Raw genomic sequence first — 27,069 nt, 5'->3', positions numbered from 1 at the left:
TTTACTGTTCTTTCATTTATCAATTATTTACTGTCTACACCCTTCAGTGTCAGGCGCTCACCTATGGAGGTATGTAAGACACCAACCGCCTGCCCCTCTGAAGCTCACTCTTGACACAGGATCTTAAGTGGATTAGTACTCTGATCAAAAGGGCAGGGATTGGGGGTGGGGTGAGCAGAGAATAGGTTCCTGATTTACCCACTAATGGATTCCAGAGGAGGTTCTCGGAGGAAATAACGTTTACATTTATATCTTTAAGAATGAACCGCAGTTAGACTCGTAAAACACTAGTTGGGAACACCGGGTCTGGGGTTAAATGGTTTCATAGTCCTTGGGCAAGCTGCTTAAGCTCGGTGCCTCAAGGATAATTTTGTAAAGCTCAAATAATAGACAAAGTGCTTGGATCCCCTGTGATTGTTGCAATTTAAAAAGAGTTCTGTAAAAAAAAAAAAAAAAAAAAAAAGAGTTCTGGGCAGCCCGGGTGGCCCAGCGGTTTAGCGCCGCCTTCAGCCCAGGGCGTGATCCTGGGGACCCGGGGTCGAGTCCCACATCAGGCTCCCGGCATAGAGCCTGTTTCTCCCTCTGCCTGTGTCTCTGCCTGTCTCTCTCTGTGTGTGTGTCTCGTGAATAAATAAATAAAATAAAAAAAAAAAAAGACGTCTAATGTACTAGGCTTCATGCCGAGCGACAAACAAGAGAAATCCTGTCCTCAACCTAGGAGTCTCTCTCCAACGCCCAACCCTCCAACTTACCTTACTCCCAAATTTTAACCTCTCTTCTTACAAATATGGAAAATGTCCGTTCCTTAATAAGTTTATGCTTTTTGTTTCTCCACATTTTTGTCACCTCCACCTGAGATGAGGCACGTCTCTGAGGGCTCCGAGTGAACTGAGGCGGGGGGGGAGGGGGGTACAACCCCGTAGAACGAAGGAGCCCAGGGCCAGCCAGAGAGCCTCAGGGTAGAGCGCCCGAATCCACCCCCGCCAACTAGGCGGGTTGCCCCCGCAGCCCCGCCTCCGAGTGCACCCGGCAGCACGCTCAACTCTGATTGGTCCGTTCTCCCAGCTCACCGGCATCACTGTATCCAATGGGCGCAGCGCTTGTTGCGCGGCGGCGGCGGCGGCGGCAACCGGCGTACACAGGTGGCTGGAGCGTCCTGTGGAGAGAGCGAGAGGTCAGGCCATGAACCTGGGGTAAGCCGGGCGGAGCAGAGCGGTCTTTAGCAGAGGCGCGTGAGGCTGGGTGGTCCCTTGGAGCCCTTCGTGGAACCCCTTCCCACGTTGCGCCGCCGTCAGCGGCCCGGCTCCCTGAGGCGGAGAGGGGGTGAGGGGGCGAGGGCCCCAGGACGGCCTCGGCCTTGGCCGCCGCTGCCGCCATCGCCTTTCCACATGGTAACGCGGAGTAAATCTGCCCGGAACCTGGTTCCTGCCCTCACATTGACCTCAGGGTGGAGAGGGAGAAGAGGCGAGAAGCGGGGAGGGCAGATGGAGAGATATAAAGCTTAGCGGCTTCCCGGGAGGAATCCGGGCCCAGGCCGCTCGCTGGTCCTGTGCGGCTCTGGCTTTCGCTTCTCTGCGGCCTGTGGGGAGCGCCCAGATGCGCTTCGCGCCGCCAACGCAAGCAACCGGGTCGCTGCCCGTGCTTGGCCCCTCACAGACCCTACTTGTTAAGTAGTGGTTGAAGGAAAAGGGCTGTTTGTCGCAGGGTTTTCATTCCCCTGGGACGTTTAATATGAAAAGAAGATGAAAAGGCCCCCAAGTTCCGACAGCTGCACCTCGTTTATCAAATGAACTTGGTGTTTTATACCATGTCCCCCCAGGGAGTGGACAGTGCAGTAATGTTGAACAGACCTACTTCTTGGGTTCATTCTTTTGTTTGTTCAGATTCACCGACATAAACGTGAATTGTCTTAACTCCGCAAAAGGGCTTTTTTAAAAAAAATTAATTGATTTATTTATTCGTGAGCGATAGAGAGAGAGGGAGAGATACAGGCAGAGGGAGAAGCAGGCTCCACGCAGGCAGCCTGACGTGGGACTCGATTCCGGGTCTCCAGGATCACACCCTCGGCTGCAGGCGGCGCTAAACCGCTGAGCCACTGGGGCTACCCTGCAACAGAGTTTATTTTTATTTTTTTTAAATCAGATATTTTTTTTTCTTAAGATTTTATTTATTTATGAGAGAGAGAGAGGCAGAGACACAGGCAGAGGGAGAAGCAGGCTCCACGCAGGGAGCCCGACGTGGGACTCCATCCTTGGTCTCCAGGATCACGCCCCGGACTGAAGGCGGCGCTAAACCGCTGCGCCACCGGGGCTGCCCTGCAACAGGGTTTAAAACCCGTTTTCCTCCCAGTGTTTTATATCAATTAAGTGGAGGTATTTTGATGTCCTCTACTGAGCAACGCTGCCAAATGTCGTGTTCCCAGGGAGACCTTTCCCAACGTGTCTCTTCTCTGTTTCGCCCATTGGATTTAATTCTGTCTCTTGGACTTCATTTTTGTTCCTCTTGATGTTTAATGACACACACCTTCCCCCTTCCCCGCCCCGCTTTTGGGAAACCGTGTATTAAATGTGGACTATTTTTGTTTTCAGTGGAGTTTTTATTAGGATCTTATGTACAAGTTTCCTTGGCAGTGTCTGCTGTTACTTTGCGCTCTTGCATTGGACATACACAAGTCAATTAGAGCAGCCAAAGTTTATTACAGATTTATTGTTGTGATAGTAACAAACTGTCACTGTACTCAAAAAAGTTAATCCTGGTGGCAGTGTTATAGCTCACTCTCAAATTAACGCTGTAGGTTGCCATAGAATGGGTTAGTCATGAGATCATCATGAAACTAATAAAAGTTAGATATGTTTTTGCTCCTGTAACTTAGGTAAGGAGTTTTGGTAACAGCCAAAAAAAAAGTTTTAAGAGTTAAAGTAGTGCGGGCAGCCCTGGGGGCGCAGCGGTTTAGCGCCGCCTGCACCCCGGGGCGTGATCCTGGAGACCTGGAATCGAGTCCCACGTCAGGCTCTCTGCATGGAGCCTGCTTCTGTCTCTGCCCCTCTCTCTCTCTCTCTCTCTCTCTCTCTCTCTCTCTCTATGCCTATGTCTCTATGAATAAACAAAAAATCTTTAAAAAAGAGTTAAAGTAGTGCTATGATGATTGAATTTATTGCTTACTAGTAAGAAAATGAAGTTTAAAAAAAATGACTTTTCATGTTAAACATAACGAATTCTTTGCATTATTAGAAAGTTTCATGGGGATCCCTGATGGCTCAGCGGTTTAGTGCCTGCCTTCGGCCCAGGGCGTGGTCCCGGAGTCCCAGGATCAAGTCCCACGTCAGGCTCCTGCATGGAGTCTGCTTCTCCCTCTGCCTATGTCTCTGCCTCTCTCTGTGTCTCTCATGAATAAATAAAATCCTAAAAAAAAAAAAAAAAAAAGAGAAAATCTTTAAAAAAAAAAAAAAAAGTTTCAGGCATTTTTCTCCTATTTTTTTTTTAATTTTTATTTATTTATGATAGTCACAGAGAGAGAGAGAGGCAGAGACACAGGCAGAGGGAGAAGCAGGCTCCATGCACCGGAAGCCCGATGTGGGATTCGATCCCGGGTCTCCAGGATCGTGCCCTGGGCCAAAGGCAGGCGCCAAACCGCTGCGCCACCCAGGGATCCCCCATTTTTCTCCTTCTAGAGCTTAGTTTTATCTTGGATTGAAAAACGTTTTTTATTAAAAGAATGGTTTAATATTTACAAGATTTAAAAAAAAGTATTTACAAGATTTATATATGAATTCAAAAGACCATAGTTACTTTCAAGATTCAAATGAGCATGCCATTTCTATTTAAAATATTGCTATTTCTTAAAAATGACAAACTTTATTTTATTTTACAGAGATGGCTTAAAGCTTGAAACTGAATTATTGGATGGAAAAACCAAGTTAATATTGTCTCCATATGGTATGATGTGTTATCAGAAATCTAAAATGTTAACTTTTAGCTTCCTACATAAAATTATACAAGCTTAATATACTTTTTGCTTGTAGAGTAATATTTAAATGATACTTTGTGAACAGATGTTTTTGACTAACTTTCTCAGATTTATTTTTAGCCAAGTAAAGTCAGAATACATCATTGCTTACCACTGTCAGTATTTATTCATAAAATTTAATGCTCCAGTGTATTTCGTATTTAATATGTTGCCTAATCAATAATTAGGTGAGGTTTATGTGATTATGTTCTGTGCATGTTAAGATGTATTGCTCAAGAAAATTAAATTTGTAGTAAGACCACAGTTGCTAAAGTCATTTTTAGTATTAGTTTTAAAACTCAGTATACTATGGTAATCCTCTCATTCTCATCTTCTTTTTCTCTAATCTGTTTATAGTTTTACCTTGGAAAATAAACAAATGAAATAGGAATACTTGAACTACACTGTAAAAGTTAGAACACTCAAATAGGACCTAAAGTTAATGCTTTGGGGGTTAATATTTCTGCTAAATATCTTTTTAAAACCATGCTAATTAAAAATTTCTTTTATAATTGCCTTAGTATGTTTTTGTTGATAGTCCAGTAATTATTGTTTTCTTTTGTAGAATGTAAATCAAAAAATTCTGTGAAGGTAAGCCAAATGACCTGAACTGTTTTTGAATGTAAAATGTGGTTTTCTTTACAGTGGTTTAAAAATAATTCCTGTCAATATATTTTAAAGGGTGTGAGAAGTTACTGTTCTTTTGATTTCAGGTTGGTCCTTTCATAGAAAAGGAATCATAATTTTTCAGTTTAAAAAGCCATACAGAACCTCTTTCTCTAATTCAGTGCTGTCCAGTAAGTGTTTTTGTGATGATGGAACTGTGGAACTGTCCTAAGATCAGTGTTTTCCGAGATGGTAGCCAGTCACTAGTCATGTTTGATTACTGAGCACTTAGAATGTGGCTAGTGTGACAAAGGAAGTGAAGTTTTAATTTAAAAAATAAATTTAGTACTCTGCTGGACAGTGCAGTTCCTGAGATGAAAATATTTTTCTTTTCATACTCAAATTCCATTTTCCCACACCAAAATGCTGTATTTGATTCACAAATTTGTACATGCGTTTTGCTTTCTCCTTAATAGATCGTACTTGAGCTTAATGATAGTTTTCCTTTTAAATTATTTTTCTCAGGAGCCCAAAATGCCTTTTTCAACAAAATACATTACCACTTTAACAACTTTTCGATATCCTACTTTTCTTGTTCCCTATTTTTCCAGTTTTAGATTGATATCAGCAGAAATTTCAACCCTTCCATTATTAACTGTAGCCCTCCTTTTCCTCATATCTTTGTAGCATCTTTTTTTTTTCTTTGTAGCATCTTAGTCTTTGTGTTTCTTGAATAGAGCTCAATTTGGATGATGTGGCATTTTCCACCTCTGAGCTCTTGATGGCTTTGCTATTTTTTCCAGGTTTAATCAAAGTGAAGTTGCTTGAGTATCCAGCATAAATGGGTGATGATACAGAGTAATTCCATATGCTGCCCTTTATAAAAGTTATTTTCCAAATATGGTATATAGCCATATAACTTGGGTGCTTTTTTTAAATTTTTTTATTTTTTTTTATTTTTTTTTATTTATGATAGTCACACACAGAGAGAGAAAGAGAGGCAGAGACACAGGCAGAGGGAGAAGCAGGCTCCATGCACCGGGAGCCCGATGTGGGATTCGATCCCGGGTCTCCAGGATCGCGCCCTGGGCCAAAGGCAGGCGCCAAACCGCTGCGCCACCCAGGGATCCCTCTTGGGTGCTTTTTTAGTCACAATATGAATAGTATATTTTTTTCCTGTTCCTGCACTATTTAAAAAAAAAAAATTTTTTTTAAGTTTTATTTATTTACTTTAGAGGGGGAGGGACAGAGGGAGAAGAGACTGTTAGCAGTCTCCACACTTGGGTGTGGAGCCCCACATGAGGATTGTGGCTCTCCCTCACGGTCCTGAGATCATGACCTATCTGAAACCGAGGGTCAGATGCTTAATCCACCGTGCCACCCAGGTGTCCAAGGTCCTACTCTTAAAATATTGGAACTCATTATTTTATTTGATTTACATTAACAAAAACAGCACCTGTTTTTGAGATCTTAGATAAAAAGCTGCTTGTTATAGTTGATTTCCATCTTCCTCGGCTCTATTCTCTCTCACTTTTATCCCCTTGCATTGATGTCTTTAATGCATTTGCTTTAGTCACCACGTTTGTGAAGACATTTCATTGTTTTTGTAACCAACCTAGAATATGTGGTGATCTTCTAGTTTTGAACTTAAAGATTTATATTAACAGTCTAGAAATATTTTATCCTAGGATTCTTTTCCAGAATAATGTGTCAGCTGATGTTGATCTTTATTTACTGTCTTAGAGCAAATTGTTTCGTTTTATTTTTCTTGCTTTGAGGACTTCAAAATACTGATGCTGGTAACTATGTGAGGTGATGGATATGTTATTCACTTGATTGTGGTGACTATTTTACAGTGTATGCATATGTTAAATTGTATACCTTAAATAAATAGTTTATAATTGTCAATTATAACTTAATAAAGCTGTAAGAAAATACTGATACAATTTAAGTCTCCCTTCTCTATTGATTTTATTTCAAGGAGCTTCTCTTCCCTTATTTATCGGAGTTGCTAAGATCCTCCTCATTTCTTTCTTTGCTCTTTACAGAAGACAAAAACAGTAGCGCTTGTCTTTTTCCTTTTGCTTAAATCTGTTTTTTAATTTCCCAAATCTCAGTTCTGCAGCTATATGTTGGATTCTCTTTTCCATAAGTTATTGATGGATTCTTTTTTCATAGTGCTTTTCTTTTTCTACTGGGCGAAGTTCCTGAGTGACTACAGCATCTACCTACAGTTCTGTTTTTCCCTTTTCTCACAGGTTGAATTACTATCATCGTCATAGTATGCTCTTTAAACACAACTGAACTTTCTTCATCATCAAGTTTTTTTTTTTTTTTTAATTTATTTATTTATGATAGTCACACAGAGAGAGAGAGAGGCAGAGATTTAGGCAGAGGGAGAAGCAGGCTCCATGCACCGGGAGCCCGATATGGGATTCGATCCCGGGTCTCCAGGATCGCGCCCTGGGCCAAAGGCAGGCGCCAAACCGCTGCGCCACCCAGGGATCCCTTCATCATCAAGTTTAACACGTGTGGTCAGAGTACGTTCTTTACTTTTCAAAATCCCTTCTGCAATTTTTAAAATCTGTGGTAAGGAATAAGAAGTAAAGATGGCTAACAGCTTAATTTCTTAAACTTATAGAAGGAGAAATGAAAGAAATATTAATGGTTCAGTGTCATGAGTAATTTACAAATTCTAAACTCTTATGCTTAAAATTCTCACAAATTTGTGGAAATAGAAAACATTAAAAGATTTTTTTCCCCACAGGTATTTCTACATGAGAGAATCAGAGTAGTGACACACTAAAGGATGTATACAATATTAGTGTTAGGTATCATATTTTATATTTTAAAATACTTTGCTTCTTTCTGGCCTTGGGATCTTGGTTCCATATAAATGGTAAACTCAGTCAGTATTAAACAAATGCATTGGACATTGTTTATATTTTGAAAAACATTGGTAGAATTAAAATTAGCTAAAAGAGCAACTTGCTATATAAAAATGTTTATGACATGAAGACTCTTTGAGCTGTTAAAAATTCATCTGATCCAGTAAATACTTGGGGAATTATTTAGGCTAGATTGCTTCTATTATTAAGTAATCTGAGTATAATTGAATATTTAGTAGTTCATGATCTTTTGCTAGCTCCATTCATTTTTTTTTTTTTTTCTTTTTTTTCCTGGTGTTTAGCTACAAAAAGTAATCAGGGGCTGCCTGGGTGGCTCAGTCAGTTAAGCATCCCACTCTTGATTTTGGCTCAGGTCATGATCTCAGGGTTGTGAGATCAGGCCCTGCATTGGGCTCCAAGCTAGGCATGGAGCCTGCTTGGGATTCTCCCTCTTTCTCTGCACTGCCCCCTACCCCCAAAGTAATCAGAATTGAGCTGAATGAATGTATGTTGACCTCATGCCAGGTCATTGCCCACCCTCCTGCCCCCTTAATTAAATACTTTTAGAAGATTTTTTGGTGTATTTTTTCTTTTGTAAGTGGAATGTAACTAGATAAATCTACTTAGAGCTCCAATTAGTAGGTTTCTGTTTAACAATGATTTATTGAAGCTGTAAAGTTTTAGTGGAGTGCCATTCTTGACTGTAATTCTTCCTTGACTGAGAGAAAAAGAGTAAAACCTAGGCCTTATTTTCTGGAAGTGGGGGTATCAGGTAAATAACTGTGTAATACAAGTAGAATGTAAATATGCCATGGTAGGGTTATAAAAGGCAGAGAGCACTGCAAAGAGCAGCTCTTTGTGGTGTGAGGAGACTAGGGAAAGCTTCGTAAAAGGAGGTGACATTTTAATTAGAACTTAAAAATGAGGCGGGTATTTATAGGTAAGGAGGTAGGGGAGTGTATTCTAAGCTCAGAAAATAGTGGGCAAAACACCAAGATAGCATAATTTGCATTTGGGGAATAGTACATATCTTGGGGAAGTACAGAGCATAAAACTTGGAGTAGATTACAGTCTTAAAGAGTTCAAATGTATATTTAAAGAGTTTGAACTCCTCGGTTTTTGTGTAGGGAGGATTAAAGTATTGAGTCTGTATAGTATAATTTGTGTGTAGGATAGGACTTTGGACAGTTAGGTGAAGGACAAATTGTAAAAGGGAGACCAGTTATGAGCCAGTTATAGTTCAAGGAGAGTCTTATAAGTTCCTGAACATGTGTAGTGGTTAGTGAAATGAATAAAATGGGACAGAAATGAGAGACTTTCAAGATATGTTAATGGCATGCACTGTACTTTTTAACAGTTTGGATAAGCAGCTGATTAGAGAAATGAAATGCTCAACTATGAGTGACCCAAAAAGCTAGTATGAGCCAAAGAAAAGTGACATGGTAGGAGCTGTAGAGAGTGAGGTGGTAGGGCTCAGCTATATAAGCTATGTGTATCTGCTGATAATTGCTTAATCCACACAGTGGTTTTTAAAAACTGGAGTGAGTTGTCAGTATCTAAAAATTGGAAAATTTAAAGTAAAATCTGACGTTTTTGGTTTCCCTGAAATACTGGATGATATAGCAAGTAGTCTCAGATTCCTATATAGCAGTATAGGCTGGTTCTGAGGAATGCCTGCCTCCTTTAAGTGGAAAAAATGTTCTTCAGCTCAAACCAGTTCTTACAGAGCATAAGAACCAGCTCATTACAGAGTAATTTATAGTAGGTATTTGAGTTTGCCACTCCTCTCTTAGAGGATTAGTTATATTACATAAAATAGCCTCAGGGGTGCCTGGTGGTGCAGTCAGTTTAGTGTCCCACTCTTGGTTTCCACTTGGGTCCTGATCTCAGGGTCATGAGGTCAAGCCATATGTTGGGGCTCCACGCTCAGTGGGGAGTCTGTGTGAGACTCTCCTTCCCCCCTTAGTCCCCCCCCCAAAAAATTTTTTTTTTAAACAGCCACAAATTGGGAGGGTAAAAAGGCATTTTATAGTGTATTGATATTATCAAAAGCCTAAAGCCAGGAACAAATGGGATGTAGATGAGATGAAGATGAGAATAAACAGATCTAGTAGCTCATAGTACAGGTACATTTTGAAAAGTGAGGTGAAATGAATTTGGCTAATTGGTCAAAATGTTTTTGTATATCATGTAAGTTACTGAAAGACAAGGAGAGTTGGGATATCATAAGCTGGGTAAGTCATGTGGTATCTACCTTACTCTTTGAGCAAGTATTTTATTAATCTTTACACCCAGCACTTTTCCATATTTGTGAGCATACAAAAAGCAACAGTTAATATTGATTGAATGACTGTTTAATTATGTTAATTAGATTTGCCAAAAGGTACAGTAGATTAAATAGAGGAAAGATATAAACAGGCTGTAATCTAGTAGTGTGGTAATGAAAACCTAAGTTTAGGCTTATCATCATGTAAATGGTTGAGAAAAAGATATCTGAAAGGAAGAAAAGACCAATACTTGCATGTGAGGTAAAGAAGACCAAGGAGGATGAAGTTAAAGATGACTATGCTTACCGATCGGAGATGTTAGATCAACAGTGCCACAGAAATGGGACATTTTGGAACAGGGAACAAACATAGAATTCAGTTTTTAAAATAGTATCATTGAGGATAATAAAATTTACTGAACACCTACTTTGTTCCATTTACTATTCTCTATTGGGGTTATAGCAATAGATAAAATATACAAAAATCTCTACCCTAGGGTGTTTACATTTGAAAGGAGTTGAATTGACATACAATAAGCAGAATAAATATAGAATGTTACAAGATGAAAAGTGCTATAGAGGAATAGAGAAAGGGAAGAGGCACAGTCACTTCAGGGGAACAGCAGTCTTTGGAAAAGGGAGTGCTAGGTAGGTAGAAGTGTGAGAGTGGAACAGGAAACTTGCAACCCGCCCCCCCCCCCCAACACACACACAAAGAACAGAAAACCTACTGTTTTAAATGGGGTGATCAGAGAAGAAAGACCTTACTGAGTTGGTAATGTTGGAGGAAAGATTTGAAGGAGGTGAATGCACAAACCATGTAGAATCTGAAGGAGGAATGTCCCAGTTAGAGGGATTGACTAGTGCTAAGGCCTAAAATTGAAGGTTCTTGTTGAATAGTGAAGAAGCCAATATGGCTCGTGGCTAAGATAGAAAATGAGATCAGATGAGGTGATAAAGCATGAAGGGTGCACAGATTGTTAATTTTTTTTTTTTTTTTTGGTCATAGTATGAAGTTCAATTTTTCCTCCTAAGCAAGCTAGGAAACCATTAGAAGCTTTTGTAGAAAGTGACATCTAAGTTAACCTATTAAGGTACTCACTGTGGTTGTTGTGTTGAGAGACTAGATAGCAGAGGCGGAACCAAGAAAATCAGAAGGCTTTTCAGGCAAGAGCTAATATTTTGGAATAGAGGGGTGGCAAAAGAGTTGTTCAGGAGTGGTCAGATTTAGGATATATTTTGGGGATGGAGCAAAACAAAGTTTGATGACGTGTTGGCATATGAGAGAATAGTCGATAATTTCAAAATTTTTGGCATGGGGGGCTGAGATGGGAAAAATTGAAGGGAGGAAGTTATTTAGGGGTATGTAGGAAATCAAGAGTTTGGTTTTGGGCATGCTGTTTGAAATGGCTAGTAATAATCCAAGTGGAAGTGTTTGGATAGGCAGATGGAACCTCAAGTTAGAGGAGAGGTCCATCCTGACTGAAGACAAGTTTAGTTAGGAGTCATCAGTATATGGATAATATTTAGAACCACAAGGGTAAGTGAAATTAGCAAGTGAATGAAGTAAATTAGAGCTAAGAGGTCCTGGGACTAAGCAACTTCAAGAGGTCTGGGGGAAAGAGAGCCAATAAGACAGTAGGAACAGCAAGAACCAGAATTGTGGAGTCCTCAGGAAATCAAGTAGAGAAAGTGACTCAAAATGGGAGGAATAATCAACTGAGTCACATGCTGCTAATAAGTCTGGTGAGATGATCTGAGAATCAGTCACTGAATTTGCAGTGTGAAAAGTTATTAATGACCTTGATGAGCAGTTTTGGTGGAGAGATATGGGTGAAAGCCTAACTGGAATGGGATTGTGGAAGATGAGAGGAGAAAGTGTTCATGTATTTTTAAAGATGATAAAGATGTGGTCTAGCAGGAAAGAAACAGTTGGTGATTCAGGAGAAAGCAAGAAATGCTAGAGAAAGATCCTTTAGAAAGAGAGGGTTATGGGAATATCTATGAGTAACAAGTATAAGCGATTTGTATGAGTACTAGTGCTGGTACAGGTTTAGTAATAGAAATTTGAAGTTTTTTCTGTTTACTTTTCTATAAGATTTTCAGTGAAATAGTGATCAAGATCTTCAGCTGAGAATAAGTGAAAGGGGAAAGTGTTTGGAGTTTTGGGAAAGAGGAGAAAGTTGAAATTGTTAAAAGACTAAGAGTAAATGAATTTGTGAAATGCCAGGTAGCATGAAGGGCCTCTTTGTTGTTTTGGGTTGTGTATTTAAGGTGAAATTAGTTGCTTTGGCTTTGTGTTTTTCTTCTGAGTGCAGGCACAGAGTAGGTGAAGAGTTAGATTTTCTCAGTCTGGGGATTTGCAAAGCATGTATGTCAGAGCAGAGCAGTTGACAATAGAAGATGGTGGTGGTTTTGGTTGATCATGGAATTTAAGATTGATAAGGAAATGAAGACACGAGGAAAGTGGTAGGATAAATATAGATTCCAGCTGAATAAAAGAATTGTCAGAATTGGGATATGCAAGGAATTAAGCTGGTAAAAAAAAAAAGGTAGTAGTCATTGTGCCCTACTTGAGGTTATGGAGGGATTACAGTGAGCAGTAGTTACAAGATTAGTATGAACTATCACTATGAGAATGAGTAATTGAGATATACTCCTATAGAGTATAGGAGCAGAGTTTAAGGGACACCTGGGTGGCTCAGGGATTGAGTATCTGCCTTCAGCTCAGGACATGATCCCAGGTCTGGGGATTGAGTCCTGCATTGGACTCCCTGCGAGGAGCCTGCTTCGTCCTCTGCCTATGTCTCTGTTTCTCTCTCTATGTCTCTCATGAATAAATAGATAAAATCTTAAAAAAAAAAAAAAGGAGCAGAGTTCAAGGAAATGAGAGGCCAGGGAATTGGAAGAATGATCTATGTGGATATGAAAGCACTAATAATTAAGATAGGAATTATGGTAGAGGGATATTGACCTACAAGTTATTCAAGAAATAACTAAGTTACAGGTCTATAGATACCTATAAAGAAAAGAGGTAGTCTGAGTGGTATAATCATGACATGAAATTCAAAACTGGAGTAGAATGGAGATGTCCTATAGCAGCAAGAATAAAAATTCTTTATTATGTCTAAATAAAATGATAATTTCCAGTTGTTGAAGCTTTTAAGTAAAGATGTGCAAAGGTTAAATGTTAGTGTATCGTGCATGTCTTACCAGCAAAATGCAAAATGTTTAGAGGCCTGACATGACAGATGATATAATGATAAGTGTTGATTTTTCAGTGGCTGTTATAAAGAATAAATTTTTGGTGTTTTAACAGATGGGAAGTAAGAACAAGATTGCAAAATGTCCTATAAGAACAAAACAGACTGGATACATTCTAAAATCAACACAAAATACTTGTATCAGGAGTGGAAAACTTTTGCAAAAGAAGAGAATGGGTTCAGAAACTTCACTGGCAAAAGGTGAAAAAAGTAGCATGATTTTTTCACCCACTAAGGATTTATGCAAGCAGTATGTAGATAAAGACTGTCTTTATGTCCAGAAAGAGATTTCACCTGCAACCCCCACTACACAGAAGACTAGAAACACCATAAATACCTCTGTAGTAGCTAAGCAGAAGCATTGCAAAAAGCACTTCACAGCTGAAAATACGAAGAGCGGTTTGGTGTGTCTAACACAAGACCAACTACAACAGATTTTAATGACTATGAACCAAGGAAATAAGTCTATTTCCGCGATTGAAAATGGAAAGGAGGAAACAAGTAAGGTTTTTCTGAAGTTTTAATTAATATTAATTTTACCAGTGTTTTAGAATTTCTTATTCTTTGGATTTTACATAACTATGTGTCTGAAATTCTAATTTACCATGTAACACTGTAAAAAATAATTACTCTTCAGAGAACATTCTCATGCAAAATTACTTTTATAGCTACAATGTGCTATATTTTAAGGTTAATGATCAGAATATAACAACCATGGTACCATAGCCTTAAGAAACCCAACTCTGTGAACGCTATAAAGATCTTCATACAAAAAGCTATTGTGCTTATTTTAAAATGTAGAAGGCAAGGACACCTGGGTGGCTCAGCAGTTGAGCATCTGCCTTCGGCTCAGGACATGATCCCAGAGTTCCAAGATCGAGTTCTGCATTGGGCTCCCTGCGGGGAGCCTGCTTCTCCCTTTGCCTATCTCTACCTTCTCTTTGTCTCTTTCATGAGTAAATAAATAAAAATCTTAAAAAAAATAAAAATACAAAATAAATGTAGGAGGCTTCACTTACATGAAAAATAATTATATAAAATGTGCTAAAATATCACTATAATGTTCCTAGTCAAAATTAAAAGAACCTTAACTTGAATATTTGATTTGGGTTGCCAAAAAAGATTATTTTCTTGATGCCTTCATTGTACTTTTCCTGACCCTTAATCCATGCTGAGGATTGTCAGCATTATCTTTTTTTTTTTTTTATTATCTTTTTAACCAATATAAAATACAGACTTGGAAGGAGTAGAAGTATGTTATGTGTCTTCTTTTTCATTAGTCAGGGCATTGTTTGTTTGTTTATTTATTTATTTATTTATTTATTTATTTATTTATGATAGGCACACAGTGAGAGGGAGAGGCAGAGACATAGGCAGAGGGTGAAGCAGGCTCCATGCACCGGGAGCCCGATGTGGGATTCGATCCCGGGTCTCCAGGATCGCGCCCTGGGCCAAAGGCAGGCGCCAAACCGCTGCGCCACCCATGGATCCCTTGTTTTATATTTTTAAAAGCCTTCTGATTTCCTTAGCTTTGGGATAAGGAATTAATATGAGTAGAAATGTCATTAAAATTTTTGTTAGGCAAAAAAAAAAAAATTTGTTGTTAGGCAGTAATGAAATAAATAAAAATAACATTAATAGTCACCAGGTAGAGGCTCCACAACTGATATGGGGACCAGGTAGCTTCTGTACACTCCCAAGGTATTCAAGTTGGAGGAATTTATCTTGTCTTGGTCTAGATTATTCTTTGTAAAATGAGGGAGCTGAGTGTTTAATGCTAGAATTATAGCCTAGAGAGCAAAAAGTAAAAACTTAACTACGTATAGTGAGTGAGAATATCAACAAAGTTGAAGGCAGATTTTTATCTATTCATATAATGACATGCATATTAAGTATACTTTCTCTTCATTGGGAAAACTAGCACATTAAGGAAGAATTAGAACAATTTTTGAGCCAGGCATAGGAGACTGTATATGAAACATTTGGAAGAGAGATAACGGAGGCATAGAGACAGTGGTCCATAAAAAAGTTTTCCATTTATTTCCCATCTAAATGAGAAAAATCAGGTCAAGGTAATGAGTTTTTCATAGATCTATTTGCATTTATTCTTTAAGTTGTGATTTGTGTTTTATTTGTAAAAATATTGTTAGGATGAATGGGAGTTTTTTTGTTGTTGCTTATTTGTTTTCTTATTAGACAGAAGAGGTTATATAGCAATAGCCATATCTCTGGACCATTTAACCTCTGGGCTCAATTTCCTCTTTTGACGAAAGGGAGTCGTAATTCCCGCTGAAGGACTGCTGTGAGAGGTGATAACTCTGGCAATGTTTTTAAAGTATGTAGCAGTATGCCAAAATAAGTTCTTGTAATACATGCACTTTTAGTGTTAATTTTAAAACCTGTATTTTTACCTCCCAGGTCAAGACAGTCTACATTTAAACAATACTTCCAATCAGTCAAAGGATGAGAACATAATGGGAGTATTCCAAAAAACTGAGGCTCTTTCATCTGTCCTGGATGAAAATAAATCCACTTTAAATAAAAATCAAGAGACATCTAAGCAGTATGAGCAGAAAATTGCCATGTATGTAACTCATATCTATTATTGTGGAATCATCTTATGAAAATGGTTTTGCTTTTCCTTGCCTTTCATGTAAAATACTCTGAAGACTAAGAGCTATTTAAGTTTATTAATATTTATGGAGTACCTTGTGTAGAAACATAAGATTTCTATTATTTTTTGTATTGTCTTAGAGAGAATGTATGGAAACCAGCTGACATATTCAGTACTCTGGGGGAAAGAGAACGTGATAGAAGTTTGTTGGAAGCAAAAAAAGCCCAGTGGAAGAAAGAGCTTGGTAGGTAATTACTATACTTTTTATTACAGGTTGGTTGCCTTAAGGAATCTACATTGAGGTTGAAATATATCTTTCAGTATGATATTCTGAAAAATCTTGTTTTATAACATTTGCCATCTAGTAGTTTGCTGTAATACATAGAAAGCTTTGTGGGGGCAGCCTGGGTGGCTCAGAGGTTTAGCCTGCCTTTGGCCCCGGGTGTGGTCCTGGAGACCTGGGATCGAGTCCCACGTCGGGCTCCCTGCATGGAGCCTGCTTCTCCCTCTGCCTTTGTGTCTGCCTCTCTCTCTCTCTCTGTGTGTCTCTCATGAATAAATAAAAATCTTAAAAAAAGAAAGAAAGAAAGAAAGGAAGGAAAGGAAGGAAGGAAGGAAGGAAGGAAGGAAAGAAAGAAAGAAAGAAAGAAAGAAAGAAAGAAAGAAAGAAAGAAAGAAAGAAAGAAAAAGCTTTGTGGTTTTACATTCCTTTAGATTGTGTCTTTTTGTCTGGTAGTCTCTTGGTGTATACCAGAAGACCAGAGGTGAGCACTGAGCATTAATGTCATCAGTATCACTCAGGAGCTCAAAGATTCCTAACTTTTCTCATTTCCTGAGTGAGAATCCATTTTCATCTTTTTCTGTTCTAGAAATTCTATGGATTTAAAGATGGTTTTATTTAAAAATAATTGAGTTTGGATGGCTCAGGGTGTGGTCCTAGGGTCCTGGGGTCGAGTCCTGCATGGAGTTTCCCACAGCATGCCTGCTTCTCTCTGCCTCTCTGTGTCTCTCATGAATAAATAAATAAAATCTTTAAAAAATAAATAAAAATAAAAATAATTGAGCTCATTCTTTAAAACATTCTCATCAAGAATCATTAATATTCTAAGTATATTTCATACAAAAACCAGCTTACTGCTTTTGTCAGCATATAGACCTTAGAAAAATTTATCACTTCTGTTAGGGTCTTAAAATATTGATAACTAAGAAACTCTTCTTTTTGGACTAGACTTACGTCTAGGTATCAGAATTTGGAAAATATGTGAAGTAACAGTTGTACTTCTTAAGAATAGCTGTAAAAAAAAAACAAACAAAAAACATAAAGATGGGCTTCACCCTCCACTCAACTAGAAAGTCCTGTGAGGCAGTTTGTAATGCTGCTGAGACAGGTGATACAGAAAAAGAGATAAGTAGAAGAAATCGGGAATGATTTGATGTTGGAAGTTAAGGTAACAGAAGTTTGGAGAAATTAAATATATAGTAGTATCTGAAGGTTTGGAGATTTGATGTGTTTATATCATAATTTCAGTCTGTATATTTTCTTTCAATAAGATCTTGCTTATCAAACTAATCAAACTTCTGAAGTAGGATGGAACTACTTGGAAATGAAGTTTTATGCTTTATTATCTGAAAAGTTTACTTTTATTTGATAATGTTAAAAAAGCAATCTTTCTTTGTTGAAGTAATGCTTTCATTAATTTTCTTGAAATTTAAATTTATATGTCTGACTTTTTAAAGAACTATTGGTGATTTGGGGCCTAGTTTTTTTTTTTTTTGTATATTTTTTTTTATTGCAGTTCAGTTTGCTAACATATAGCATAACACCCAGTGCCTATCCCGTCAAGTGCCCCCCCTCAGTGTGGGGCCTAGTTTTTATATCAGTTTTTAGACATAAGATTTTGATTTTTTCACTTTCAGCAGTTACGAATAATAGTGGCTGACATTTATTATATATTTATTTTGTGCTAGGCCCTGTATAAAATAGGCACTATTCTCTTTACAGAAGAAGAAACGGAGTTTAGGAAGATGAATAGCAGTTTTCCCACAATTACATAGGTAGGAAGTGGTTGCAGTTAGATTAATTCCAGGATTCTCTGAATCCAGAGATTTAGCTTTTCAGTCTCTTAGTAATAAATGAAGGAAAATTATAGGACAATAGAACCTCAGAATAATTTGCATAATATAAAATATGTTCTGAAAAAATTGATTTGTATTGCTAATTGTGATAAATATTTTTAATCCATTTGTGCCATATCTAAGTTTGGTTCAGTTAAGTGTTATATCTCTTAAAATTTTTTTCTGTCTTGTGAATTAATCTCCCTAAGAAACAATTTTGATTAAATCTGTGTTGGAATCTGGGCTCTTTAAGAAGGTCATGATTTGTTTACGTGATTTTTTTTTTACAGTTTTTGTACATTTTTTTTAAAAAGGACATTGTTTACAGATGAACAGGTTGCTTTAAAGAAGAAAGAAAAAGAAGCTTCTGAAAAATGGAACAATCCTTGGAAAAAATTTGAAAGTGATAAAATAGTGTGGGAAAAATTTCAAACTCTTGGCCAGTCTAAGGTAAGAGTATCAAAATGAAGCATTTATGGAATATATACATTTTAATTTTACTTTTTAAAATGGTAAGCCATGTTCATAAAGCGTTTTAAAAATTTTTTATGTTATTTTTTTAAATGTTATTTTAAATTTAATTAGGACCTCAACTAGTCTTTATTTGCATTGTGTAAATTGTCTTACTTTGTAGGTGACTGTAGAGGCCTGAGACTATTCCTTTAGGCCCCTGTAAAAAAGTTCTGCAATTTTTAAATGACCGCAAAACTCTACCACTGACCTTGTAGTATCTTCTACAAGGTTCTATAAAACCTAAGTGATTACTTATCAAACATAAGTACAGACCAGGTGTCTGTTAGGTAGTATTTTAGTGACCTTTAAATTTTGCCTGTGTTTAATATTATATACAGAAAAAGTACTTTGTTTTCTCTTTGTTTTAGACTTGTCTTAGCTCTTCCAACATTCTGTCACAGTCTCCCAGTCAGATAACAGTGGTCCAGGCTGATGAGTACCCACTACGTAGAGCCAGTCAGATTTTAGAGGTAAGTCATAAGTGTCATTACTTTGAATATATAAACCCTTTTGTACTTGATCTCTATATTACCTATTTTCCTTGAAAGAGTGAATCTTAATACTCTTATTAATTACCAGTTAATTTTTGCTGAGTGTATTATGCTCCTTAAATTTAAAGAAGTTATGAGTTGTTCTTTTTATACATATAATAATTATTCCTTCCTAGTGAACATTTACCTTTTAACAGATGTATTCTGAAAATAATGTAGTAGCCTAAAGGGATGATTCTAAAGGTAGACATTTTCAGCACTGGTGGATTTCTTATAGAACCCCTCCAAGTTAGATTGTTTGCATGGCTCTAATGGCTGTTTGTTCTGTTCCATATAGGGTTGACTTGCCTATATCAAAGAGTTTTATAGTTGTTGATAATTTTACATTAACAAAAGGAATGAAATCTGAATTGTACTTTTCCACATTCCCAAAAACACTTTGACTATTAAAAGGCAATAAATAGCCTTGATAAAAAGGCATTTGGTAAAAATCTGTAGTTCTGGATAATTTTATAAAGGGGAAGGGGCAGAGGGAAAGGAAGAGAGAATCTAGCAAGCTTCCCACCCAGTGTGGAGTCTGATGTAGGGCTTGATCTCACCACCCTGAGATCATGACCCAAGCCAAAATCAAGAGTGGGACACTTAACTGACTGAACCACCCAGGCACCCCAGTATGATAACTTTGATAACTTTAAGTGTAAAGTTTAAAAATTGATGCGTGCAGGTACTACTGAAAATTACAACTAAAACTATTTATGAAATAGGTATTTTCAGTTAGCAAAAGAAATTTAGGTTGAAATGTTAGTATATCATTTATTATTGATTAATTTGCACTGTATTTTAGGTCGTTTATTATCTGTGAGTAATTCATACTATGATTGTTCATGCAAAGAGCCATTTGAGGTGACTTTTAGATGTTTTTACATTTTGTATATATTTTTAGATGCTAACATGTATTTTTTTTTTTTTATAATCCAAAATACCAATAAAATTACTTACATTTCACAGAAGAGATGGGAGTTGGGGATGGGAGAAGGACTAGAAAGTAAAATAATATAAGGACAACCAGTGGTTAAAGTCTATGATTATCTACTCCTCCTCAATAATACAGTTTTTATGCATTTATATATGCATGTTTTAAGATATTGGAGAAATGCTATTTAGGGGAAATTAACTGTAATTTAAAAACTCCCCTTAAATATCTGCAAACAGTTGGTTTCAGAAATCTAAGCCATAGCTAGAACTATTTATACTATTTGAATTTTTTTAAATTTTATTTATTTATTCATGAGAGAGAGAGGGAGAGACAGAGGGAGAAGCAGGGAGACTTGATCCCGGGTTTCCAGGATCAGGCCCTGGGTTGAAGGCGATGCTAAACCGCTGAGCCACCCGGGCTGCCCTACTATTTGAATATTAAGTTAACCTTTTCATTTAGTTAAAAAGAGCAGAAATTTGGTTTCAGCCAGAGTCACCAAGGCCAATTTTGTTAAAACATGAAGTAATGTATGTAAAGTGCTTAGAACAGTGACTGACAACTAGCAAGTCTTCAGTGACGGTTTACTCTATCTGTACCATAACAAAGCAAATCCATTTGGAACAGTGAGGTTCTTTAGATTGAATCATCTCACCAGCTTCCTTCCCTTCTTTTCTTAATTCTCAGTCTTACCCCTCCTCTTCCAGTTGAATGGCCCTGTATTCTCATCTTTGTTGTATTCAACCCAAATATTCTCACATACTGTGTAATTTTGAATTACTGTGTTTCTAAGAAATTTACTTACAGCCTCAACTTCTTTGGGAATACCTCACTTCCATGAAAACTTGGCTTTCCTTAATCACTACTTCCCTTTGGGAAGGCCTTTGAAAGAAGGGAGTATATTCTAATGAATTCTCTAACATGGGTAGGAAAGTGAGGTTATCATTCTGCTAAGTATCTTATTGCTACCACCATATCATAGTTCTGCAGTTAGCCAGTAAAAAGTTCTATTTTTATTCATTTTAAACTTTTTTATTGTGACAAAATACACACAATTTACCATTTTAATAATTTTAATGTGCAATGTAGAGGGATTAAGTACATTCATATTGTCCGTCAGCCATCACCATTGTCCACCGCCAGAATTTTTTCATGTTTGCAAACTGCACTGTTGGCACCCATTCTAATTTGTCTATGAATTTGACTATTTTAGATACCTTTGAGTGGAATCATGTAATATTTACTCTTTTGTTTCTGACATACTTCACTTAGCATTATGTTTTCAGGATTCATCCATGTTGTAGCATGTTTCAGAATCTTATTCCTTTTTAAGGCTAAATATTTCATTGTATTTATAATATTTTGTTTATTTTCCAAATGTTGATGGACATTTGAGTTGTTACCCCTTCTTGTCTATTGTAGAAAAATGCTATGAATATTGAGGTACAAATAATCTCTTTAAGGCTCTGCTCTCAATTTTTTTTTTTAAAGGTTTTATTTATTCATGAGAGACACACAGAGACAGACAGAGACATAGGTGGAGGGAGAAGCAGGCTCCCTCTGGGGATCCTGATACGGGACTCGACCCCAGGACCCTGGGATCACGACTTGAACCAAAGGCAGGTGCTTAACCATTGAACCGCCCAGGTGCCCCTCTGCTTTCAGTTCTTTGGGGTATATACCCATAAGTGGAATTGTTGGATCCTATAGTATTTTATATTTAATTTTTTTGTTAAATTTTTACCAATTTTCTTTTTAAGAAGAGAGTTTTTGTTTTTTTGTGATTTCTTTTGAAAGAGAGCACACCCAAGTGGGTGGTAGGAGAGGCTATGTGGAAAGGGGCAGAGCAGAGGGAGAGGGAAAGAGAATCTTAAGCAGGGTCCATGTTCAGCGGGAATCCCAAAGTGAGGCTTGATCTTAAGACCCTGAGATCATGACCTGAGCCAAAATCAAGATCAAATGCTTAACTGACTCAGCCACCCAGGCACCCCAGATTTTTACCAATTTTCATTTGGTAATTTTATGTTTAACTACTCTACTGTTTTCCATAGTTGGTATGCCGTTGTACATTTCCATCACCAGTGCGCAAGGGTTCTGATTTTTCCACACCCCACCAACTTTTTTTTTTTTAATAAGAGCCGACCTCTATTAGGTGTGAAGTGGTGTAGCTCTTTGTAGTTTTGATTTACATTTTATTTAATAATTAGTAATGTTAAACATTTTTTCATAGCTTATTGGCTGTGTATCTTCTTTGAAGAAATGTCTAAGATTTTTGCCCATTTTTGAATTGGGTTGGTGTTTTTATTGAGTTGTAGGCATTGTTTAGATATTCTGCACACCTTATCAGATCTATGATTTGCATATGTTTTGTACTATTCTTCATGTTGCCTTTTTCACTTGCTTGATAGAGCCCTTTTTATTTATTCCTGTCTTATTCCATTGATGACATGTTTCAGGAAATTCTTATACAAGAATAGGTCCAAGGTGAGAGTAGCAGAAAACTAAGAATACAGTAGAAGGAAAGAAAAAAAGATTTGGTAATGAAATAAATTGAAATCACAGGAAGAAGAAATCAGTGTGGGGACACCCCATGAATATAGATCAAAAATTTTTTTTAAAGATTTTATTTATTTATTTTTAAGATTTTATTTATTTATTCATGACAGACACAGAAGCAGAGACAGAAGCAGGCTCCCTGTGGGAGAGGCTTATGTGGGACTTGATCCCAGGATTCTGGGATCACGACCTGAGCCGAAGGCAGATGCTCAACCACTAAGCCACCAGGTGCCCCTAAAAGGTTTTATTTATTCAAGATAGAGCACAGGAGGACAAGGGGCAGAGGGGGACAAGTAGACTCCCCATGGAGCGCAGAGCCTGACTCAGGGTTCAATCCCAGGACCATGAGATCATGACCTGAGCTGAAGTCAGACATTTAACCAACTGAGCCACCCAGTGGCTTGAATATAGATAGAATTTTAAAAAGAAATGAAATGTCTGACATAGAAGATTACAAATAGCTTTTTTTTTTTTAATTTACGATAGTCATACAGAGAGAGAGAGAGGCAGAGACACAGGCAGAGGGAGAAGCAGGCTCCATGCACCAGGAGCCCGATGTGGGATTCGATCCCGGGTTTCCAGGATCGCGCCCTGGGCCAAAGGCAGGCGCCAAACCGCTGCGCCACCCAGGGATCCCCTACAAATAGCTTTTAAAACACAACCTTGAATGATAGATTTTTTTTCAAGGAAAACAGCAGATAGGTAAATATTAACATACACATCAGAGAAAAAAACTTCCTAGACCAGGAAAAAAATTAAGCTAAATGAATAAAAAGAGGCTGATTTGAAGATATTTCCCAGTAAGTGTTAAAATTTAAAGAACAAGTATAGACTTCTTTATGCATTTCAAATAAGATGAAGACAGAACAAAAATCAAGTTAACCTTAGATTTCTCCTCTGTAGATAATAGAACAATGTTTAAGAGGTTTAATAGAAACAGTGGGGCAAAGAATTTAATGCCTAAACAACATGTTCACATGTAAAGGGAGCATGAAGATATGTTCAGACCTATAAGAATTTATAAAATATTCCTCCCAAGGATCTTTCCACAATTTTTTTTTTTTTAAGTTTTTAAAGATGATTTCTGGGTCAGAAAAGTGGATCAGAATTAAAACACAGGAATTTGTGTGTTTAAAAAAGGAAATATATACTGACACAAAATCTCTAAGACTTTGTACAGTAAGGTAAATTGCAGAACAATACAGTGTAACCATTTCTGTGTTTAAAGGAAAAAAACTCTGGAAGACATCAACAAATATGAATACATAAAAGAAAGCAGATTGTTAGCCTTGTCTGAGTCTGGTGAAGTGTAATGGAAGCAAATGGGAACTTTGCACTTTTGTTCTTTATGGTTTTATGTTTATGCTTTTGTGAAGAGTGTTGATATGTTGCATGATTTCTTTATAAAGACAGAGTTAATTCTGAAAAACCAGATAATGGTTTAAGAATGTAGAAAGCAGGGATGCCTGGGTGGCTTAGTGGTTAAGTGCCTGCCTTTGGCCCAGGGTGTGATCCTGGAGTCCTGGGATCGAGTCCTACCTCAGTCAGGCCCCCTGCATGGAGCCTGCTTCTCTCTCTCTGCCTGTGTCTCTGCCTCCCTCTCTCTCTCTCTCTCTCTCTCTCTCTCTCTCTTTCTGTCTTTCATGAATAAATAAATAAATAAATCTTTAAAAAAATGTAGAGGGATCCCTGGGTGGCGCAGCGGTTTGGCGCCTGCCTTTGGCCCAGGGCGCGATCCTGGAGACCCGGGATCGAATCCCATATCGGGCTCCCGGTGCATGGAGCCTGCTTCTCCCTCTGCCTGTGTCTCTGCCTCTCTCTGTCTGTGACTATCATAAAAAATAAAAAAAATTAAAAAAAAAAAAAAAATAAAAATAAAAAAATGTAGAAAGCAGAGATGCCTGGGTGGCTCAGCAGTTAAGCATGTTTGCCTTTGGCTCAAGGCATGATCCTGGAGTAGCGGGCCCACATCGGGTTCCCTGCATGGAGCCTGCTTCTCCCTCTGCCTATGTCTCTGCCTCTCTCTCTCTCTCTCTCTCTCTCTCTCTGTCTCATGAATAAACAAATAAAATCTTTTTAAAAAAATGTAGAAAGCAAAGATAACCACTAGTTTAATTATAAACAGAGTATCTACTAATGTAACCTGTACAACAGGAAACATATAGTAAAACAAAAGTCAACTCTGAAAGGTCAAAAGTATTTTATTTAAAAGCAGAGGTATGAGAACCCCAAAGACATGCTACTTAAAAGAGATATACTTGAAATAAAATTATTCTTTACTAAAAATAGATTATATAAGCCAATCAAAATTTTAAAAAAACGGAAAGCAAAATTTCTAGTAATTTTGGAAACATTACCTTGGGAGAGAAAGCCATTTAACTTACTTAGTTTAATGTAGGCTCCATGCCCAGAGTAGAGCCCAGTATGGACTTGAACTCACAACCCCAAGATCAAGACCTGAGCTGAAATCACAGGTTGGATGCTTACCTGACTGAGCCATCGTGGTGCCCCCATAATAGATTTTTCCCCCCATTATAGATTTTTATTTTTTATTTTTAATTTTTTTATTTTAATTTTTTCATTTTTATTTTTATTTTTTCCATAATAGATTTTTGATAAAAAGTAGAGGCAGTAACAAAGATGTAAAAATGTTTTTGTGATTCATAAACCAAAAATAAATAGGAGAAATTGAGGCACATTTTTACCAGAGTATTATCAATATTTGAACAATGAAAATATCAGTAATTTCATTTTCTACAAATATATCAAATTTTTAAATGTCAACAGAGCATTTACAAAATATGCTATAATGTTAAAACATAACTAAAAATAAAAACCAAGCAGAAAATACAACAAATAAGATTTTACAGACCTAAAAATACTAAGATCCCATAATCTCAAGAAGATACTGCACCTTGGTTGTAAACGGCTAGTACCTCCCCTTATGATTAGCTCCTAAGATGCTGGAAGAACTGAGGGAGGGATACTTTTTTGGTTTGTTGAATTGGTAGTAGGTGGTTTATGGTAGAAGTTAATTCAAGCATCTCTGTGGGAGTATAAAATAGGAAACCAATTGTTGGAATTCTGTTCTTGTTAACATGTTTCCCCTCCCTCCCATAATTTCATTGTCTTAAATAGTGCCTCACCCTCCATTTACTGTATATCAGATCTCTATTCTAGTTGTCCTTTAGAATAAAATCCTGGGCCAGTCTTTGCTTAAATCTTACTACTTTGGAGAAACTTGGAAAATCAGGTAGAGACTGCTCTGCCTCTTCCTGTTCATACTCACTTGTCTGGTGATTTACAGTTGTAACCTAAGTAGTGTTTCCCCCCAAAAAGAAGCTCTGAGGACAGTGATTTTAGGTTAATGCCTGAGTCTTCACCCAAGGCCTAGTCTGCTTTCTGCCATTCCTACCACTGAATATATTGTTCATTGCTGGACAAGTTTGGTTGATAATGCCAGGAAAAAAATTAACTCCTGAAATAACAAAAACACTGGAGAAACACAACTATTTCAAAGAAAAACAATGTAGATAGAGGGTATCAGAGTCCAACAGAAGCAAAAATATTAGGACAGATTAATAAATTTAGCTTAATGAAATCATAAGAGAAGGGAAAGTGTTACAAATGAGAACATGGACCAGAGACAACCAAGCAGAAAGTTTAGGTGTGAAACATACAATAAAGTAAAAAACACAATAGATGAGAAATAGCAGGAATGGTAGAGCTAGGGAACGAGTAAATAATTGGAAAGCCATATTTAGAAAATACCTTGAAGGGATCCCTGGGTGGCGCAGCGGTTTGGCGCCTGCCTTTGGCCCAGGGCGTGATCCTGGAGACCCGGGATCGAATCCCACGTCGGGCTCCCGGTGCATGGAGCCTGCTTCTCCCACTGCCTGTGTCTCTGCCTCTCTCTCTCTCTGTGTGACTATCATAAAATAAAATAAAATAAAAAAAAAAAGAAAATACCTTGAAAAAGGAAAGGACAAATAGGGAAAAAAAATTTTAAGGCAGTATGAGAATGAAAATAGAAATGCTGACATTCAGATAATACGCTGCTCAAACAAGAGGGAAATTTGGAGAAGAGAAAATATTTGAAAAAGTAATTGAGATCAGTTTGTTAACTGACCTCAGACTTAAAAAGCCAAGAGCACCAAAAAAAGAATAAAGAAAACTTGACTACACATGCTAACCTGAAATTTAAGAATATGAAAGACCAAGAAATTGTAAAAGCCTACAAAAAGAAGCAGCAGCACATAAAAGAACAAATATGAGCTTAATTAACTGTTTTTTGGCAGGGGGCATATTTTTCAACAGCAACACTGGGTATAAGAAACTATGGAATCCTATTTTCAAAGTTGATAGAAAAGGTCTTAAACTTAGAATTTAATATCTAGCGAAACTAACATTGAAATAAGAGTAGATAATACCCTCAGGCATTAAAGTCCTCCAAAGATTTTTATTAAAAGGCGCACAATGAAAATAGTTTTGAATGAAGTGCTTAACCAAAAAGGTAAGGTAAATTAAAGGATGCTGCAAGACATTTGTGATTATTTACCTTGGTAGAGTTGATTATTATCTTTATAATAAATATACCCTTACTAACTAAGAAAGGTCTAGTTAATACCAACCTTGATGGGTTGGCAGAGGGTGCAAGATCAAAGGATATGAGAGCATATTAAACTTATTAGAAGATGGTATTTTGGATATCACAAATTTAGAGTGTTAAAAATAAAGTAGGATAAACTGAAATGTAAGATTAAGATAGTAGAAATAGG

General features: G+C 37.4%; 1 protein-coding gene across 9 annotated transcripts in view; it reads left to right on the top strand.

Annotated features, from left to right (window-relative positions):
* The first annotated feature begins 1,110 nt into the window (after positions 1–1,110).
* The window catches only part of CCDC66 (coiled-coil domain containing 66), a 47,040-nt gene continuing 21,081 nt past the window's right edge, over positions 1,111–27,069 (top strand). For 2 of the 9 annotated variants that reach the window (XM_055344099.1, XM_055344097.1), the window contains exons 1-6: positions 4,608–7,152; positions 13,086–13,530; positions 15,448–15,613; positions 15,784–15,887; positions 18,087–18,208; positions 18,640–18,741. In XM_055344099.1, the coding sequence (XP_055200074.1) occupies positions 7,024–7,152; positions 13,086–13,530; positions 15,448–15,613; positions 15,784–15,887; positions 18,087–18,208; positions 18,640–18,741 (1,068 nt within the window). In that variant the 5' untranslated portion in view covers positions 4,608–7,023. The other 7 variants (XM_055344104.1, XM_055344098.1, XM_055344101.1 and 4 more) reach the window with 7 other exon arrangements.

Source organism: Nyctereutes procyonoides, unplaced genomic scaffold (assembly GCF_905146905.1).
Source record: "Nyctereutes procyonoides isolate TBG_1078 unplaced genomic scaffold, NYPRO_anot_genome, whole genome shotgun sequence".
Taxonomy (NCBI): Eukaryota; Metazoa; Chordata; class Mammalia; order Carnivora; family Canidae; genus Nyctereutes; species Nyctereutes procyonoides.
This window is presented reverse-complemented; position numbering and strand designations above follow the sequence as displayed.